This window comes from Pelmatolapia mariae, linkage group LG14 (assembly GCF_036321145.2).
Source record: "Pelmatolapia mariae isolate MD_Pm_ZW linkage group LG14, Pm_UMD_F_2, whole genome shotgun sequence".
NCBI classification, from domain to species: Eukaryota; Metazoa; Chordata; class Actinopteri; order Cichliformes; family Cichlidae; genus Pelmatolapia; species Pelmatolapia mariae.
Genome location: NC_086239.1, coordinates 16,037,734 through 16,055,929, shown reverse-complemented (window position 1 = coordinate 16,055,929; position 18,196 = coordinate 16,037,734). Strand labels below are relative to the sequence as shown.

The following is an 18,196-nucleotide window of genomic DNA, read 5'->3' as shown; positions in this document are numbered from 1 at the left end:
GTGTCTAGTTGTGAGTAAATACCACAATTAATTAATGAACAGTCTCACTTCTTTTCCCGCCTAGACTTATCTAATTGGCCGCATTAGTGAGATAATACGAATGACAACAAAAGTAATTAAAGCGTTCTCATTCCCTCTGCCATTCTCAACATTTGCCATTCTGCCGGCTTCTACGCTCAGGTACCCTTTTTCACTTATAGCGTAATCGAAACACGACCCAGCGCACTGCTCTACAGCCTAAACCCGTCTAAAACCCAATGCATTTACCAACCTTTCTTTTCTTTTATCATTACTGAAATGATTTACACCCACTTCAGCATTTTTTTTTATTCCATTCAACATCCATGTGTTACCTGACCCAGGTTTGGACAAATTTGCATCTAAATACAGAACGTGCTGGTGATGTTGCCAAAATGAGAGGGATTTAGAGCCAACAGAGGCAATTCACAATCCTGGATAGACTGCTGACTACAGTTGTCCATACGAGTCCATTAGCTGACTTTAATTATTTGATAGCAGAAGGGTGGCTACCCCCTGATGCTGTTTTCTGCAGCAGCATGACTGAACTTGCAATACGCTCTTTGGACTTAGATCAGTAAACTCCCCTACCCTTCCATCATATCACTGCAGCAAAATACGATTCTGGTGCCACAGTTTCATGTCCCGCTGGTTCCCACTCATCAAACTATTTAAAATATTCCTCAAACATTTTCTAGTCCAGTTGCATACTTTGCAAAGCAGTGCCCCACATAGAAATATGCTTCGAAACACATAGGCTAGTGGGAAATTAATGCACAAGGGACGGATAAAACCAAGGTTTTCCATGTGTTTGCATTGCAAACAAGCTGAGCCATGTGGGGGAAAAATGAATGCCATTTGTTGAGACTAATTAATAAAGAACATGCAGATGTGCAATTGGGGAGGATTTGTTTTGGTAGCTTGCTCTGCTACATGCTCTCCGTGCTTAATTAAGCAGATAATGGCAAATTTATCTGAGATAGAATTTGTAAGTGAGAAGGACTGAGTAAAAAGGTAAAGGGGCACAAAAATGCTCTGAATTATGATGCATCCGCACAGAATTATCTTCCTTATATGTTAAGCTGTGTGAAGACATCGTTTCTAAATGTTACATTTTCATTACCCCAAACACATCACAGATGCTATAAAGCATCTCTGGCTCGTACCCTTGCATCAGCAACAAAACTGAGATGGTCAGGAATGTAATTGGCTACAGATGTGCTAGAGGAAGCACACATTTAAGCGCCTGTATGAATTGAATAATAACATCTGCCTTCATTAAACTCGCTAAATTCTCAATGAATTTACTCATGTGAACAGCAGATGATCAATGTTAGACCTCAGGTTGTCAGTCAGTCTGTTCCTCTCTGCAGTATTCCACTCAGCCAGCCACATGACAGTGCGCCCATATCGTTAAGGCTAGAAGCCACGAGCGGGCGGCCCACAAACAGCTTTCCCAGCCTTCATAGGCATCTGATGCTACTGGAGTTTGAGGCCGGTCCTACTGGAGAACAGCTGTCTGTGATGACCCAGAGAGACTGGAAATTGAGCTTTAAGAAAGGCAAAAAAAGCATTTTTTTGCTGGCACGATCTCCAGGAAACAGAGAAGTTGGAAGATTGTTCCAAAAACACCATCTGGTCTCCACTTTGAACTAACCGATCAAAAGCTGTCGGCCAACTATAACACCACCCTCCCCAATTCATCCTGTTGTTTTCACAGAAGCTCCGATCAGTCCTACGATTCCCCTTTTCCTCTTTTCATCCGTTCCTCCCCCTTTCTCTCTCTCTGTCTCTCTCTCTCTCCCTTGCTACTACCCTCTTGACAAATGTTGGGAATTAACAGTCTTGCATATTGATGTGCCGTCGCATCATGCCTCAAATGCCCTCGCTGAGCAACTCATGCATTTATACATCATAGCAGCAAATGGACTTTATTAAGTAGATGTCTGTCATATCTAAAAGGTCAGTGGTTAGACAAGCTACAGTCCCTTATCCACACCCAGGGCACTGCTGATAGACTTTTGACGGCTGTTGCTCCCATGGCTGTCTTTGCTTCCGGCTTGGGGGATATGGAGCTATCCAGGAAGTTACTGGAGTAACTTATAGATGGAAAATCCTCATGACATTACCACTTGCTGAGAGAAAGTGGGGGGATTTTTTAAGGGAGGGTCAGTTCAATCATTTGAAAAGAACATTAATTTGTAGCCGGGGAGACAGTAATGAGCATTTGTGTCCTTAGAAGTCTCTTGGCGGCCAGAAAGAGGTTGGCATAGTTAAAAAGGACAGTTCAGGAATATTTTTAGTGAAAATGGTTTCTGAATTAGCTTCTACATTACTGTCTATCAGCATAGACACATCCGTCAGATCTCTCTTGCTTTCTTTTTATGTATGCCTCTCTCTGTACTCTTGCACATTCTTGCTGAATTTTATTACCACCTCCACCACTGCCACGTCTGTCATTTTACCCCTGAGGTCCCCTCTGCCCACAGTTTAGTCCACGCAATTAACAGCTTGCAATGTTAAGAAAAAAAATGTACTGGGCAGCTAACACTATTGCTCGAGGCATGGATGGCTTTCCTGTTTTATTAGAACGTACACCCATGTGCACTTTCATATGCACACAAAACCCCTTGAATGTCTGCCTTTGCTCACAAACACGTAGATGCACACAGTTCGCTGCTCGGTGCCTGGTTGACTGTGGCCTTCGGTCGTTCCATCCGCAGTATTGTTGTTTTCTCTATTGGCCCAGGGAGAGCTGGCACAGGTGGAGCTCTTGGATTTGAAGAGCTCATGGTAGAGTAGTTGGTGGGGGTTTGGAGGTGGGGGGGGGGACTGTCCTGGAGGGAAATGAGTCTGCTGATGGGGAATATGGTGTGCGAGTAGGAAGGAATATGACACCTGGACCACCCCCCTCTCTGGGTTTTTGTGGCAGCTGAGCCAGCCTAGAGCATCTGCACAGCCACAGGGTAAAAAGCAGTTTTCCTGCACTTCATACCCACACACACACACACACACAGAGTCTTACAGAATCACGCTTCATAACTATACACAGAGTTGTTTGGCTTCATTTCAGTGGCATTTGGGTGTTTCTTTAATTCTATGTGGAATCTCTTTGCCGACCACACTGCTCTTCATCCACATCCAAACACAGTTCCTGCTTGGTGCTTTAGCTTTTTTTTTTCTGAACATAGAGCAGCTATACCTTTGAAACAGATGGCTACACTAGCAACAAACTCAGATCCAGCGCTTTCCCCTGCTGACTGCTGCCTTACCAGTATTCCACTAGTATCCCAGAAAAAAGTGCTTCCACGTAACACCATGTCTTAGATTACATTTGGTTTTACTAACTTACAGTCAAGGGATAAAAATAGTTGTAATCCAAAACACTTTGTTCACCTGATTCGCCAGTAATAATACTAATACACTTGAACAACTACTGGTTATTTATATATTAAATGATAATTTTCTCTGACTTTGTTCAACACTGAACAAAATGTACCCAGCATAATTACAGAAACCCTGATGAATGAATCTCCGTCTGTGAAACGGTGAGGTAAATAGCTGCTTGTTTCACACGGGACGGGTTTGATATGGAAATGAACGCACATCTTCAAAAAGAATCCCACCTTTGTCAATTAGGACAAATTAAGTTGTTTATTAATTTTGCATAATGTGAATATTTTTAATTGTAACACCCGTTTTAATTGTACCTTATAACATTATTTAATTGCAGCGTATTGCACTGTGGACTATTCACTGTGTGCAAATTGCCGTTAGCCGAAACTCATTATCAAGTCAAGTTTTCCTTTGATTTGCTCCTTAGAAATAATATTTGAGAATAAAAATAGCATGTTATCGTCCACACCTGTGAAACACACTACAGCGTTACTTAACAACAGCACCTAGTCTTCTCATGAGCGGTATGAATATTAGCCATCTTTGGGGATAACACCAACCCCAGCATTAACCCCACTAATTCTGCACAATGAGAATATGTCATTTGTGTTTTTAACACACTGTTCTGCAACCTCTTTAATTACCTCTGGCAGCGAGGTAATTAAAAATCATTCTAATTGTCACACACCGAAGTCTGTTTACATTTTTCTCTAAAGATACAGGGTTAGGATAAAGTTGGGGTTAGTGTTAGCACTTGTGATGAACTACACCTCACAGGGGTACAATATGGCTTGAAAAACTCAGGAGAACAAACTATGCTAACTTGTCACAACTGCTCTAACTACCACTGTAATATGTTTTAAGATCATCAGATTTAAATGACTTTCACCTGTTGTTTTTATTTTGGAGCATTTTTCTTATGATTAGCATTGTCAATACCCTAACCATAAGTACAGTCTGATTTAAGTTATGGTTAGCGTCGGGGTAGTGAGAGAAGTGTAGAGTTAGGGTAGCAGTTCGCTCACTGACCAAGAGTTGTACAGCAAACATAACCCCAACAAACAGGTTCTGGTGTCCTAGGTTATGTCGTAACATATTTGCTACGAGGTCATTTTTTCAGTCAGTGGTATTCTGCCCTTGTATTTATAGTCACTTCACTCGCTCGCCTGGAATTAGAGGAAACTTCCTGTGACTAGCGATTATTTCACCCAGAGAATGACATTCATTTTCTATTGGTTTGGGGTTCCTACATTGATTAAAATCACTTCCTGTGTGTATGCAGCTAAAGTAGATAGCAACTGTGGCTAATAATAAAATATTAACGTTGACATGGGAGCTAAGCAGCAAACAGCGTTCAGACCTGACTGTCTGAATGTTAATAATCTAAAATTCCAAATCTAAAATCTAAAAAAGGCTCAGTTTCTCGTAAAGTCCCAGAGTGAAGCAGAAAAAAGTCTACCAGCAACTAGACAGAAACAGTGGCAGCCAACCTTACACGCCCCATCTGTTTAACAACAAAAACATGGCGCCAAGCACAGAACTACCTCAAACTGCTGTATTTCTTTTTATACAACAGTATATGTAATACTCACACATACATGTATATGTTTCACTATGTTTATTTCAATTTATAAATGTTTTACACTATATCGTACCGCTTGAAAATACTGTTGTCACTGATGTTATTGTTCTTTATTTTTAAGTATTTAAGTATTTTTGTCTTTTTTTCATTGTGGTATCAAACACCGTGTCAGGTGTTTTTTTGTTTTTTGTTTTTCGGGGGGGGGGTATCAGTTTGAGTTTGAAATTCTAGCATTTTATCAACCCTGCACAGCTAAATCAGTTTTTGGACAAATCTGGGTCCTTGTAAATAAAATTAATTAGTCCTTGTTGTCATGAACCCGACTGCACAACCAGGACAAAAAGGCAGATGCGCACAGAAGCCAATTAAAAACTTGTTTGTTTTAAATTAATGAAACAAAGAACAATCTTAAACTAACCATGGTGTGTGTGGCCAGTATGATGAGTGGTGTAAGTGAGCGCATGAGTGATGAAATGGTGTATGCAGTGTTGCATGCTAGTGCAAGAAAGCAAACCATAATCCAAAACGGTGCCTTGGGGAGCCACATAGCAGCTAAGCTCTAAGGATGTCTGCAGAGCACCGGTCCAGTGAGTGAGACCAGGTATTGCCAGCCTTGATGATTGGAAACAAGCCACACCCCCTCTCCAGCCCCTGCCACACCAACAAGCTTAAAGGAAAGCAGGGTGGAACGGGTCGCCTTGTATTTTGAGGTTGCATGTTTTCCCCACTATTTATAAGGGTATTTTGTCTCCTTTGCAAAATTAGACATAATTTTCACTTTTCTTGCTGAGTCTTTTTCAGCCACAAACAGTGTCGACAACAAAGTGTTTGTCTCAGGTTTACAGTTCACTGCAGCATGTTTGAGGAGGCTGCCAGTTCGGTAATTGGTTGTCTTTGTGTCTCTATGTTTTTATAGATCTCCCACTTGTAAATCTCTCAGTGGAGCCTCAGCCTGTTCTGGAGGGCAACCTCGTAAAATTCCACTGCTCCGCAAAGGCCAACCCTCCTGTCACACACTACAGGTGAGATCATTAAAGAGTACGAAAACAAGTCATGAATGCTCAAACCATGATAATATAGTGTACAAGAACAAAGCACCGCGGTAAACTTTAAATGACGTCTTTTCTAATTGATGTTGCTAGTGGATGATACATTTTCACACAGAGTCGGAATTAACGCTTCATTATTGATCACATTCATCATTGTCATCCAGCTCCTTATGATGTCATGACACCATTATATGTGCCCACACTTTAAAATGAAGAGACGAAAAGGAACGTTACGCCGAAAATACACCTTAGAAACCTTCATGTTTTACTGAACCGCAATAAACTAGTGCAGGGCTTTGTTGTAGAGCTGTTAGCTTTATGGTCGTATCATCTCCCTTGAACTTGAAATGTCCCGTAGTGTTTTCGTGCAGGGCCCGTACATAATTTTTATTTTCGTTGTATTTTTAAATGAGTCACATGTTTGAAAGATTGGATATTATTATCGCGCTTGGATTCAGTGTCACAAGATGTAGTAATTTTACTGACTCACTCGGAGGAAGGTTAAATCATCACATTAGAACAGAATAAAGAGTGAAGTTAACAGATCTTCATTACAAGGCAGACGTTAGTCTGATTAAAAAAGAAACGCAAGACAGATCCTGGTCCCAGCTTATCTTATGTTGTCACCACTGTGAAGCAATGTAAAGGGTACTTCTGAGAGGCAGAGACATATTTGTTTATTTGGATGCCTTTAAAAGGGACAAAGACCACAGATTGGGGAAATCTGTGTGTCTGTGCAAGAAAGCAAAGGTTCTTCAGCAGCCCGGTGCAGCAAAAGGGACAGATTAGGGTGCCACTGAAAACCACTTGAATGGCTTGAAGACTGATAACATCGCCGGGGCCTGTATATGCTTTCTTTCATCTTCGGGAAGTTTGCTGACAGTTTTCAGAACATGTTTTCAGTTTCAGCTGTTATGTCAAGGTTGTTGACAAAAATCCCTTTTAGTTCATTTTATCTAAAGTACCAAGAGCCAAAAAATGTCCAAAATGTCATGGGATTTCACCGTTTTTGAAGCCGCTGTTCAAATAAGAAGCGTTTTTTTTCCCTCCAGTTTTTTTATTGTACTGCAACTATACAAGCTTGGAAGGCTGTATACTGTGTTTTTACTTCAAGTCTGTTCTGTGTATTTGTCAGACATACACATCTCGTGCTTCAGCTAAACTAACAAATCTTTTCTTTTTTCTGTTTTTTAAGTAGACTGCCAGACAGAGTATTGATAAAATATTGTCAAGCCACTAGATTACATTAGAGTGCATTAAGATAGTGGTAAAGTTCATTCAAGTTTCTATTTTAACCCATATGTTGGTGGTCACGCAACCACTCAACTAACCTGGCAGGTTTAATATCAAAGTAAAAACAGAAACAATTAATTTCTAACCCACTGCTTTTCCTCAGCAGTTGCCCTCTTTGTCTATTAAACCTTGGCTCATTCTCAGTTGTACATGTTAGCCTGTGTTTATTTATTTTTTCTTACATCAGTAATTGTAATGGCACAAGAAAGTGGACATTAATTATTCTCATAAAGCCTTCACACAGCCTTCCAGAAGTGTAATACTGAAGTGATTTGTCAAGAGATGGTTTTCTGTGTGGGAGGTTTTTAAAACCCGGCAAAAAATAAATGGAGTGAAATCGATAGCAAAGGGAATTGGCTGGCTCAGAATCTTGTAATGGTACTGGGAAATGAAATGGATGTACAACATACTCACAGGTGGCAAAACAGAGATGTTGCCTTTTGATGGATCCTGCCCTTTTGAAAAAGAAAAGGGGAGGAAGGGCAGTGATATTGTGGAAAACAAGGTTTGTATTTGATTGTGTAGGTGCACAGCAGAGACAGAACGTCTATCTTACCTGCAAAAGGGATTTCACCTCTATTGTTATAAGACTGGATCAATGTGAGAGCCAGACTTCTCCCCAGGGTATCGAGAGCTAAAATTCAATGGCAGTTGAGACAACTTTTTCTTCTAGTTTGACAAACTAAAAAATGAAAAATGGTTCGGAAGCTATGCTTAAAGCCTGAGAGAAAAGAGACTAAAACTGCCATATCCCCTCTTTTAAATCTTATTATTTCTTTTCCTTTCTTTCTCCTCGCCCCAGTGTTATTGGCACAATCCACAGTGGGATTTAGAAACCATAATCAGACTAATAATTGCCATTATTTAAAATTGTACTCTTTTTGACAGTTACACAGTTTCATAGTCTCTCATTCAGATTTATCTGCAATTTGTACAAGCACTTTAGGACTTCCATGGACCGTTGCCGTTCAGGTCATGGTAGACTGAGAAATTTTGGGAATCATATCGCTTGCCTGATAGGCTTTGACTAGGGAGAGACCCTCACAAATTTCCCCTCTAGAGAACAATATCACAGAGGGGAGCAGGAAGCTGGTCAAGCAGTGTGGGGCCATTATTCAGTACTAATACACTCTGTCTACCCCAGATCAGATATAGTACAAGGACACAAGAGTTCTTAGACGGATGGTTTCTTTTCCATTCCCGGGAGTGCCATCCATTCCCAGTGTGCACTGCACCACTTTGCCATCCTCCAGTTCAATAGACTCCTGAGACACAGACCCAAGATAGTGGGGGCACTAGTCAAAGGAATGGTGCCTTCTGCTGTCCATAACCTCTTGTGCTTAAACATAGCAACAGTAATAAGATATATTTCCATACCTGAAATGCTTGAACTTGTGCCACATCACAGTTCAAGAGCAAAGAGGGAAGAAGGGGACTGTTGGAAGTGAAGATAAATGCAGTGCTCAAAAGAGTGAAATAAGAGTAACAAGCAAGTGTTTCCGCTGGCAGTCAGGGAATCAACATACTCCAGGAGGGGAAGACGAGTGGGTTGGAACATCTTCATTACTGTTTATAATGGTTGGGAGAGATAACTGGCAAACATCAGAATCACGCAGCTAGCACACAAGGTTTTCTCAGATCCAAACAAGAAGCCACCAGAGAGAAGAGAAAGAATAACAAACAAAGCAAATCAGGTCCCTCATCTGCCGATACAGCATAGCTGTGCACAGAGCAACAACAAAACCCATTCCTTTGCATGGCACTGTAACAAATAACATCCCAGTCCTCCCAACACTTAAGCGCTGTTGTTGTTGCTACTGCTGGATGGATTGCTTGCATGGATTACACTGCTGTGACCATACCCAAAATCAATACAAACTTGGGACATGGCTAATTTTTACATTCATCATAATCCTCAGCCGTGCATGTTTTTGTATAGGGAGCTATGCAAATGGATAAAATTCTTCAGCAATATTTTTATTTCATTGAAATAAAAGAAAAGAAAAAATGTTATGTACAAAAATGCCAAAAATAATTGTCTCTGTAATTCAGAGCATATTTGCAAACGCACCATCGTGCACCATTTCTACAAATATACAAGTCAAGGTGAGGGAAGTAAAAAAGCTCAGACTAAACTAAACTGTTTTTAATAGCCCCCACCTAAAGCTTGGCATAAATCTAAACAAGTAAACTGCTAGACAAATCCAGATTGTATGGGGGAAAAAAGTCCCTGATTGCACCTTGAAAAGTTGGTTGGTCTAAATTATTCCAAACTTTTTTGAGGTTATCCTAAACTTTTAAGGACCCACAAAACACTTGTCTATTTGTCAAATCGATATCTGTAGAACCTGCTTCGGTTTCTCCGTAGATCAAAAAATAGCTCTATAATTTATGTCCATGTCAAAATGGCTCTACGCTATTACTAAACCTGCATATTTATTTTACGTTCCTCTGAGAGTAGTCATCACTTTCAATATGCATGGAAGGCAGAATAGAACGGCGCTGTGCCGTGCTTAACCATGCTGATAATAACTGTAGGGCCTGATTTACTGTGAGTCTCAATGCTGATGGCACAGATACCTGCCTAATTTAATTGTTATTGTTTTATTGCCTTAATCACATTCAGCAAATACACCCCCCTCCCCCAGCTCCACGTCACTTTCATCCTTAGCTTCCATTAACGGCAGACCTTTTATCTGTATAACGCTATTAACTTACACACCCATGAACATAAAACACACACACACACATTGTACAAACCTGCGCGTTCACACGTAGACACATGCCCATGCATAGAGTCACTCAGGCACACAGGATTCACACCCTTTGTCTGAATCAAATCCCTGAATAGAACACAGCAGTGTAAAGTGAGTCAGCTACTGAGTAAGCTCGCACTGGCCCTTCTAACCTCCCAAAGGGAATGCAGGTGTTTGTGTTAGCTTGCTCCAGCTATGTTTAGACATGAGCCTTGGACAAGGCCCAGCACACCAACAGAGCTTCCATGCTCCCTGCGGATGACGGCGTTCTGTCTCTGCTCCCTCTAACACTGTCAAAGGCTCCCAAACCTGGCAGCCGCAGCCTCCACTCGGGAGCAGCCGGCTGCCCGAACATCTGTGCTTACCCCATTACGACTCCTACAGTATGCCCTGGTAAAGTGAAACGGTGGCATAGTCTTATGATAAATGCAGATGTCATAGCATCACTGTTTGCTCTTTATCTTCAGTCATGAACCATCTACTGAGTCAGTTTACTTGTTTCAAAGCTTTCGGATCAAATAATCTTCGTGGTTTATAACTTGTGAAATTTACTTGAACTGTTGCATTTCATCCTGTTATGCTCTTTTTTGCTCTTGAATTTCACACTTTTTTCTGAATTTCAAGAACACATTAAAGAAAATTAGTTTTATTAATTTATTTATCGACCTCAACCCTTGAAAATTTGCCGACTATGTTGAAAAGCCGGGTGTGTGCCAAATAACCAACTAATTTAAATGAACTCGACAAATTCTGCCAAGAGGGGCAATGAAATATCCAGCCAGAATTATGCCAGAAGCTTGCTGCTACTAAAAGCGTCTGGTCGAGGTGCAACTTGCTAACGGACATTAACCGAGGGTCAAACCATACTTTTTACCCTGTGTGGATTAGAGAAAATAAATCATCATTTAAATTATAAATTAAATAAATAATGCACCCAATCCTAGCTTTTAAAATCTTTAAAAGGTATATGCTGTTAATATTTTTATTACAACCTGATAAGAGAAAAGTTTAAAGCAATCTTTAAAAGGCCAAAGTTACCATGAAATTCATCCACATGATGAGTGTACGCAAACTGTTTTTAGAAAGACTGGCTTACCGCCTTAGTTACTTATTTCTTTCTGCTGTTTAAAATGAAGTTCTATGGGGATTCACTCAATCTTGGAGCAAACATCAAGTGGCCAGCCACTTGACCCACTTTAGTTTCATTTTTCTTCAGTGCTGGAAGTTGCTGCTTGGTTTTGTCAGTAGCTGCTTCCAAGAGCAAGAGTAAACTGGGAACCGTTTGCCATTCTAATTCCTGTACTTCATTCTCCTTCATCGTGATCTTTGTTCAGTAATCAATGTCACCATCGACATCATCATTGTCATCATCCTAATCATCATTATTATTGTCTTCATCCTGATTACCAGAACATCGCAAGTGTAATTAATAACGTCTTCGCCATCAACATCTGTATCATCCAAGTCATTTAAACAGCAGCTGAAAAAATAATAATTATATTCATATTCAGAATGATAGGAACATCAGCAGTCATCATCATTAACATAATGGTTTTCACATTATTTTTGTCTGGAAATGTATAGAATCTACATAGAATCCTAAGTATCATTGTGGGTAATGCTCTGCTACTCGAATGATTGGACTTTGCAGATATACAGCCATACTGTGTAATATTCAGTTTGTGTGTTGTAATCCTCCCACGAGCTGACCAGTTCGCAAACATCAATACTACTTGATCAGACAGGCCTAAAACACCTGTCTGCCCTAATTTCATTATTTTTGGAAACGCAGGTGTTGCAGTGCTCTCAGCTGTATTGTTGTCACACAAAAACACGGCTCGGAAAAGATCTACTGCTTAAAATAAGCGAGCATGGGAAAGAAAAAAAAATCCCATGAAGCCCAATTAGAATTCTGCTTCAATTCACTTACTGATTGAATGAGGTAATCTGTTCTCATTTAAATGATTTTTAGTCAAGCATGGGGCCAGCTTAGTCATGGAAAACAAATGAGTTCCCTATCCCACGAAAACTCTTCTCGGTACTGGCAGGAATATAAAATGGAGACAAGCACTGGCACCGCTGTCATTGTTTTCATTTGCCACATCAGCATGCAGCCACATATTTACTGTGGAAGATATCAGCGTGCATGATGCATTGCATGCCCCACAGCACCGTCTAAATTTTTCCAGAGCGATCCGGCACATCCACATGCGCCTTTGCTTCATTTTTATAAATGGGCCTTGTCTGTCGCGGCAGCAGTGAGCCATCCGCGCCACGCCGAGTGAGACGCCACTGCCCGTGACATCATAAAAGTCTCACCTGAACATGTCGGGGGAGGGGGGGTCTGTGTCATCATCACACCGGCTATCATTCACAAACACAAACAGATGCTTTTTAATGCGATCCCATGCCAATTTATTAACGTCAGCTGTTGTGTTTAATACAGTACGTGTCAAGCAATGTCTTCAAAGGTGGAGGAGCTAACCATTTGTCATTCTGTAGTGCTCTGGCACTCTCTGTCTGGCGTAACGAGGAACGTGCTGTCTGCTCCGAGTTGCCAGGGAGCTTGTCACTGCATGGAGGGCTGCCACAAAAATATGCTGAAGCCAGCACAGAAAACCAGCCCCAGAATGATGATTTATTTACACAAAAGGAACACCACCGACACAAGAAGGTGTGAGAAACCTGTCTTAATGTGTTTTCTCCTTTTCCTTAATTTTCCTCACACCCCTTCCGACATCTATCCTAACACCAGGTGGGCCAAAGGGGGAAGTATAATTAAGGAGGTCTCCGGGGACACATACGAGGTCATCGTGGATCACTCCTTCTTTACGGAGCCTGTGTCATGCGAGGTTACCAACCCTCTCGGCAGCACCAACATCAGCCGCAATGTTGATGTCTACTGTGAGTTTCTCCTTCAGTAATCCTGCATGCATTCCTTTAATGCCAGCAGTGGAATAATGCATTGCTGTGTTGCATGTTTTGGCACTGAGCTCAAAGAACTCTGGTCTTTATTTATGGATCTATGGATGTTTTTCTTGTTTTGTTTTTTTCCCAATAGTTGGTCCTCGCATGGCTGCAGAGCCTCAGTCCTTGCAGGTTGACCTTGGATCTGATGCTGTGTTCAACTGTGCCTGGACAGGAAATCCCTCTCTTACCATCGTGTGGATGAAAAGAGGCTCTGGGGTGGTGAGTATTTCAGTTTGCATTGATAACGTCTAACTTAGACCTTATATAATCACATAATGCAGCCGAGAGCAAACCTTTTTTTGTAATTATTCCTGAACTTGTTTCTACAAAGTACTTTGGGTTATTTTTTTCTATCATAGCTCAGTGGTTTGTAAAGTTCCATTAGACCTAATTTTTTTTTGTCCCAGCCTCTTGGTGACCTGCTCTCAAGTGAGATCCATTGATTTGATCCTCAAATTCAGTCTCATTCCACCTTTTCTTTTGTCAACATTAAAGGCCAAAGCTTTACTCGCCTGAGCTCAGACCCTAAATTGGATTTTAATAATTGAGAAGAGGTGACCTTTAAGGTATTAAATGGTTCGTGTGCTGCCTTGGTTTTTTTTTTTTCTTCTGTTAGCGCTGCTTTGCTGCCATCACAAATGCAAAGGTGACTTTGGAGTCGCTACATTTGATGATCTTTGACTTCTTTGCCGCAGGTTCTTAGCAACGAGAACCTCCTGACACTGAAATCCGTGAGACAAGAGGACGCTGGGAAATACGTTTGCCGTGCCGTCGTGCCACGTGTTGGAGCAGGGGAGAAGGAGGTTTCTCTTACTGTCAATGGTAAGCTGCAATATTTGCATGTCTTACACAAAAACGGGTATTGATACACCTCCAGGAAGCTGTGAAATGCATGCAAATAGAAGTGTGAGTGTTCAGGTCTGAGGTCAATGGCAGCAGGAAGACAGCAACTTGTCACAAGATTCTGTATCCAGCTTCCTTTGTAGTTTATATAAGTCTTCCTCTGTGCAACTTCCAACAGAATATATGACTGCATTTCTCTCCTCGAGTCTTTTTCATTGAATGTATCCGTTTCTCAGAGACAGCTAATTTTATCAGGCAAGCATAGTAACAAAACACAAACCAGCGTACACGGCAAAGGAACGTTCCATAAAATGATGCTCATGCAAATTAATTTTGCTAACAAAGGTAACGTGATAAAAACCCAGCCGTTTCGTTAGCTATCATTACTGTGGCAGCTGATGAAACAGGAAAAAAAAATAACCACAGACCTTGTGTTTTCAAGATTTGGCGCATGTTTCATAAACAGGTGAAATGTACTTAAATGCTAATTATATTCTGCGTGAGTCACAGGGAAGCTGCGTTTTCTGAGGCACTGACTGACTAATGAATACCAGCCTTGGTGGGAGACCTGGCAACTCTCAAACAAATGACTTCATTACCAGTGCTTGATATTCATGGCGCATGCTTCGGTGTGGCAGAGGTTCTTAGTTGTGGGATTTACATGTTTCTTCTTTTCCCTCTTGTCCATCTGAAAGAAACCTGTGCCAAACCGAAGGGGGAAAAAAGAAACAAGAAAAAAAAACAAACAAAACAATCCAGCTTTACAATGCCGGCAACAAGATGATGTTGAGTTAATTCTCACAGTGTATCAATGCACATTTTGAAAGCTAACAAAAGAGTTTGCCTGTAAGCAACACTGGTGCTCATTTGGGGATGAAGATACATCAAGTAGCAAACAGTGTGTTTTAAGATTTTCTTTTCAAAATCCAGACGCTAGTTTTGCATATCAGAGAGAATGGGATACCAGTATTCCCTCCAGCACAAGATCAGAACCATGACTTTCTATGAACTGCAATGAACCCCCCTCATTTTCAGCCAGGAATTCAGCTGGAATCAAGGCAGAGAAGAGGAAAATTCATGTGTAATTCTTTTCTCTCCCATCCTTTTGAACATATACCGGCATCTTTTCTGCAGCCTTAATATGTAAACAGAATCCACCATATCCAGTGTGCTGGCGTATCTTGATGCATCTCGTTTCTGCTCATGCATCTGTGGAGATTGTGTTCTTTGTGAAAATGCTGCCACGAGAGAAAGAAGACGGATTGTTTTAATAAAGATTACAACACAACTCAGAGCACACTGGGAAACATGGAACAAAGCTGAAATAGCATGTTTATTCAGTCCCTGCAGACTTAATTCAAGTAAGTTTCCAATGTCTTCTAGTCTTTTATTTGTTCATATTCTTCATCTCTCTTCCTCTCTCTCTCTCACTCTCTCTCTTGTTTTTTGTTGTTTTTTTCTACCCACCACCTCTTTGCCCGAATTGTTATTTGACATTCAAAGCCTCCTTCCTTTTTACCCTTCTGAATAATTGAAATTCATCTCTTTTTCAAAACCACACGAGAAATCCCGAGTCATTTCTTACCCAGACCTTGAGAAAATCAGATTGTCAAACTCGCGAAAGTGCAAACACTGTGGTTGAAGAGGTGGCGTGTGCCAAGTTGTCTCCCGAGGTTCCTTGATTGTCCTACGACAACGACTCGACTGCTGATACATAAGGTCTCCTTCCCTCTTATCATCCTGCCATCGAACAGCAATGAAAGCGTATGCGCCGCACGGCCGGTTCTCACGATGAATAAGTAAACGAACGAATTAGCACTATTTTTGTACAACTTTTTTTCTGTTTGTTTAGTTTGTTTGTCTTGCACAGACGGCCACAATAATATATATACAAATAAACCCCCCAAAAAAGGAGCAATGCTGTGAATGTTTACAGTATTCATGATGCGACAGTGTCTGCTGCACATTCGAATGTTTCTCTGCAGTTTGTTTTCCCTGCAGTTATCTCCTGATTCCTTAACGGCATCGTTTAAATTACATGTGTTTATAATTTGTCATTCCCTCTGTCTCTCCCTCTGTCGTTTTGTGTCACCGGCTCCCACTGTGGCATACCACATAGACATGAGGATTTTGCTTTCCCTGGGGAAGAATGTAATTTAATTATAATCAAACAGCTAGCAGGGGAGGCAGTTTCTGTTTAAGTCACTAATGGATACATATTGCTTACTCTAGACAAACGTTTTTAGAATACATAAGTCCTCAGCTTTTCATACATGGTCGTCAGGTAGATGGGAATATGAGGAAGAGCAGAAGACACGTCCATGTGTGTAGTTACAGTATTTGCATGATATTTTTGACCATTCTGCAGAAACTGGAAGGAGGTGACTTATCTGACATGCTTGAAAGGATTTAGCTTAACTTTTAAGTGCTATATACTCAGGCAGTACATATTAATTAATATATATCCACGTATATGTGTGGTTTGTGTTTGTGTTTGTGGGCATGTGTGCGCCTTTGGGCTATTAATATGTATAACAACACACATACAGTACTTGGGCAGCCCAGGGAGCGAAAACCCATTACCACAGCGAGGGAGAGAGAAGGGGACGGAGAATCCCTCAATATCCCACAGAGCAATGGGTTGTTATAGATCTTTTTTTTCTGCCGTTTCTCTTCCTAGACAGTCTTTATGTGCCAAGTTAATTAGCATTCCTGCCTTCTTTAAACTAGCTGTGACACCACATAAGAAAGAAAAGTGCAAATTAACGAAGGGGAAAACATTTAAGATGCGGCATATTTTATCTGACCGGCTAAATTTAAGCTCGGCGAGATATGATCTGCAAGTCTTCCTGCAAGACTTTGAACTCATTTTTTTCCCATTATGTGTACCCCTGATGTGCACTCACTCTGCTCAGCTCAGACATTAATTTTCATATGTAGGGGAAAAAAACTTTTATACCCTCACTGTGGGGTTTACTGTACAAGCAGGAATGTTCATTCAAAAGTTCAAGCTAGTTCTTGCTGGCTTATATGATTTTTAGAGCATAACAGTTTTGAAGTCACTGGCTCAAATGTGTCAATTACGTGCAGGGAGGGGATAATTGTTAAGACATCTTGCTCTGAAGATTCAGTAAAGTGAGAAGCAAGGATAGGAGTAGTGTAACAAATGGAAGAAAGTGTGGTTATATCGTGTGGTTATTGACTGCTTGTGGCCATCTTGCAATGCTTTTAGTAACTATGTGACCTGTTTTAGAATATAATGTGCAGCAATATCTATTTTCTATAGTAGTTAACTTTTTATATGGAGAGCACTAATTTGGTCAGGCCTTCTGCTTGTCACTAGGATCAGTTTGTTGTTTCTGGTACTGAGTAAAAAACTGGGATGCTTATCTGTGTTATGCTACTTGTATTACAAAAACATAGCTTAGCGTGCATGTTTGCATGGGTTTCCTCCATTTCTATGGTCTCTTTTCAGAGTCCAAACACATGCTTGTTTGTAATTAGTGTTCATTCATGTGAGTGGGAATGGTTGTATGTGTCTCTGTGTCAGTATTGTGACAAACTCGTGACCTTTTCAAGGTACAGTACTGTCTAAAAGTCTTGACCGACCCCTCAAGACTCATCAAGAACCCTGCAAATGACTGCCAATAGAACCTACAGTCCAAAAACTGAGTTTGTAAAATGCCAGTAATCTTGAAAGTCAATTTTTGGTATCTTTATTCTTCAGCGCAGCCTGAACTCTCTTAGGAAAGCTTTCTTGTCATTTCTTTAAGTAATCTTTAGGAATAGTTCTCCAGGCTCCTTAAAGGACATTAAGGCTCTTCTTTGAATGTTGGCTGCCTTTTCTTGTGTTATCTGTCAAAATAACCCCTCTGCTTTAATAACGTTGAGGTCCGGACTTTGGGGAGGCCAATCCACAACTGATAGTGTTTTAATGAATTGGCAGTTTGTTTGTCATTCTAAAAATGAAGAATAAAATCAGTTTTAACAAGATCCCCAGTTTCACTGGTTGACATGCAGCCCCATACCCTGACAGAGGCTCAGCTGTGTTTAACAGATTCTTGTAGAGACCTTTCTTTCGATGTCTTCTGTACATATTGTTGATGATTTGAACCAAAAGTTCATCAAAAAGTTCATCAAACCATAAAACCTGTTGCCACTTGTGTAATTTGGCTTACTTCAGCCTTTTCTCCCCGTTTCCTTTCCTTAAGAATGGCTTCTTGACAGCCACCCTTCCACTGAGACCATTTTTGATGAGGCTTCAGTGAACAGTTGATGGATTAAATGAA

At 40.8% G+C, this 18,196-nt stretch overlaps 1 protein-coding gene across 11 annotated transcripts in view; it reads left to right on the top strand.

Annotated features, from left to right (window-relative positions):
• kirrel3b (kirre like nephrin family adhesion molecule 3b) overlaps window positions 1-18,196 on the top strand; it is a 165,964-nt gene that overhangs the window by 126,496 nt on the left and 21,272 nt on the right. For all 11 annotated transcript variants that reach the window (XM_063492878.1, XM_063492875.1, XM_063492874.1 and 8 more), the window contains exons 7-10: window positions 5,913-6,018; window positions 12,850-12,998; window positions 13,156-13,283; window positions 13,760-13,886. In XM_063492878.1, the coding sequence (XP_063348948.1) occupies window positions 5,913-6,018; window positions 12,850-12,998; window positions 13,156-13,283; window positions 13,760-13,886 (510 nt within the window). The remainder of the gene's footprint in view (window positions 1-5,912; window positions 6,019-12,849; window positions 12,999-13,155; window positions 13,284-13,759; window positions 13,887-18,196) is intronic.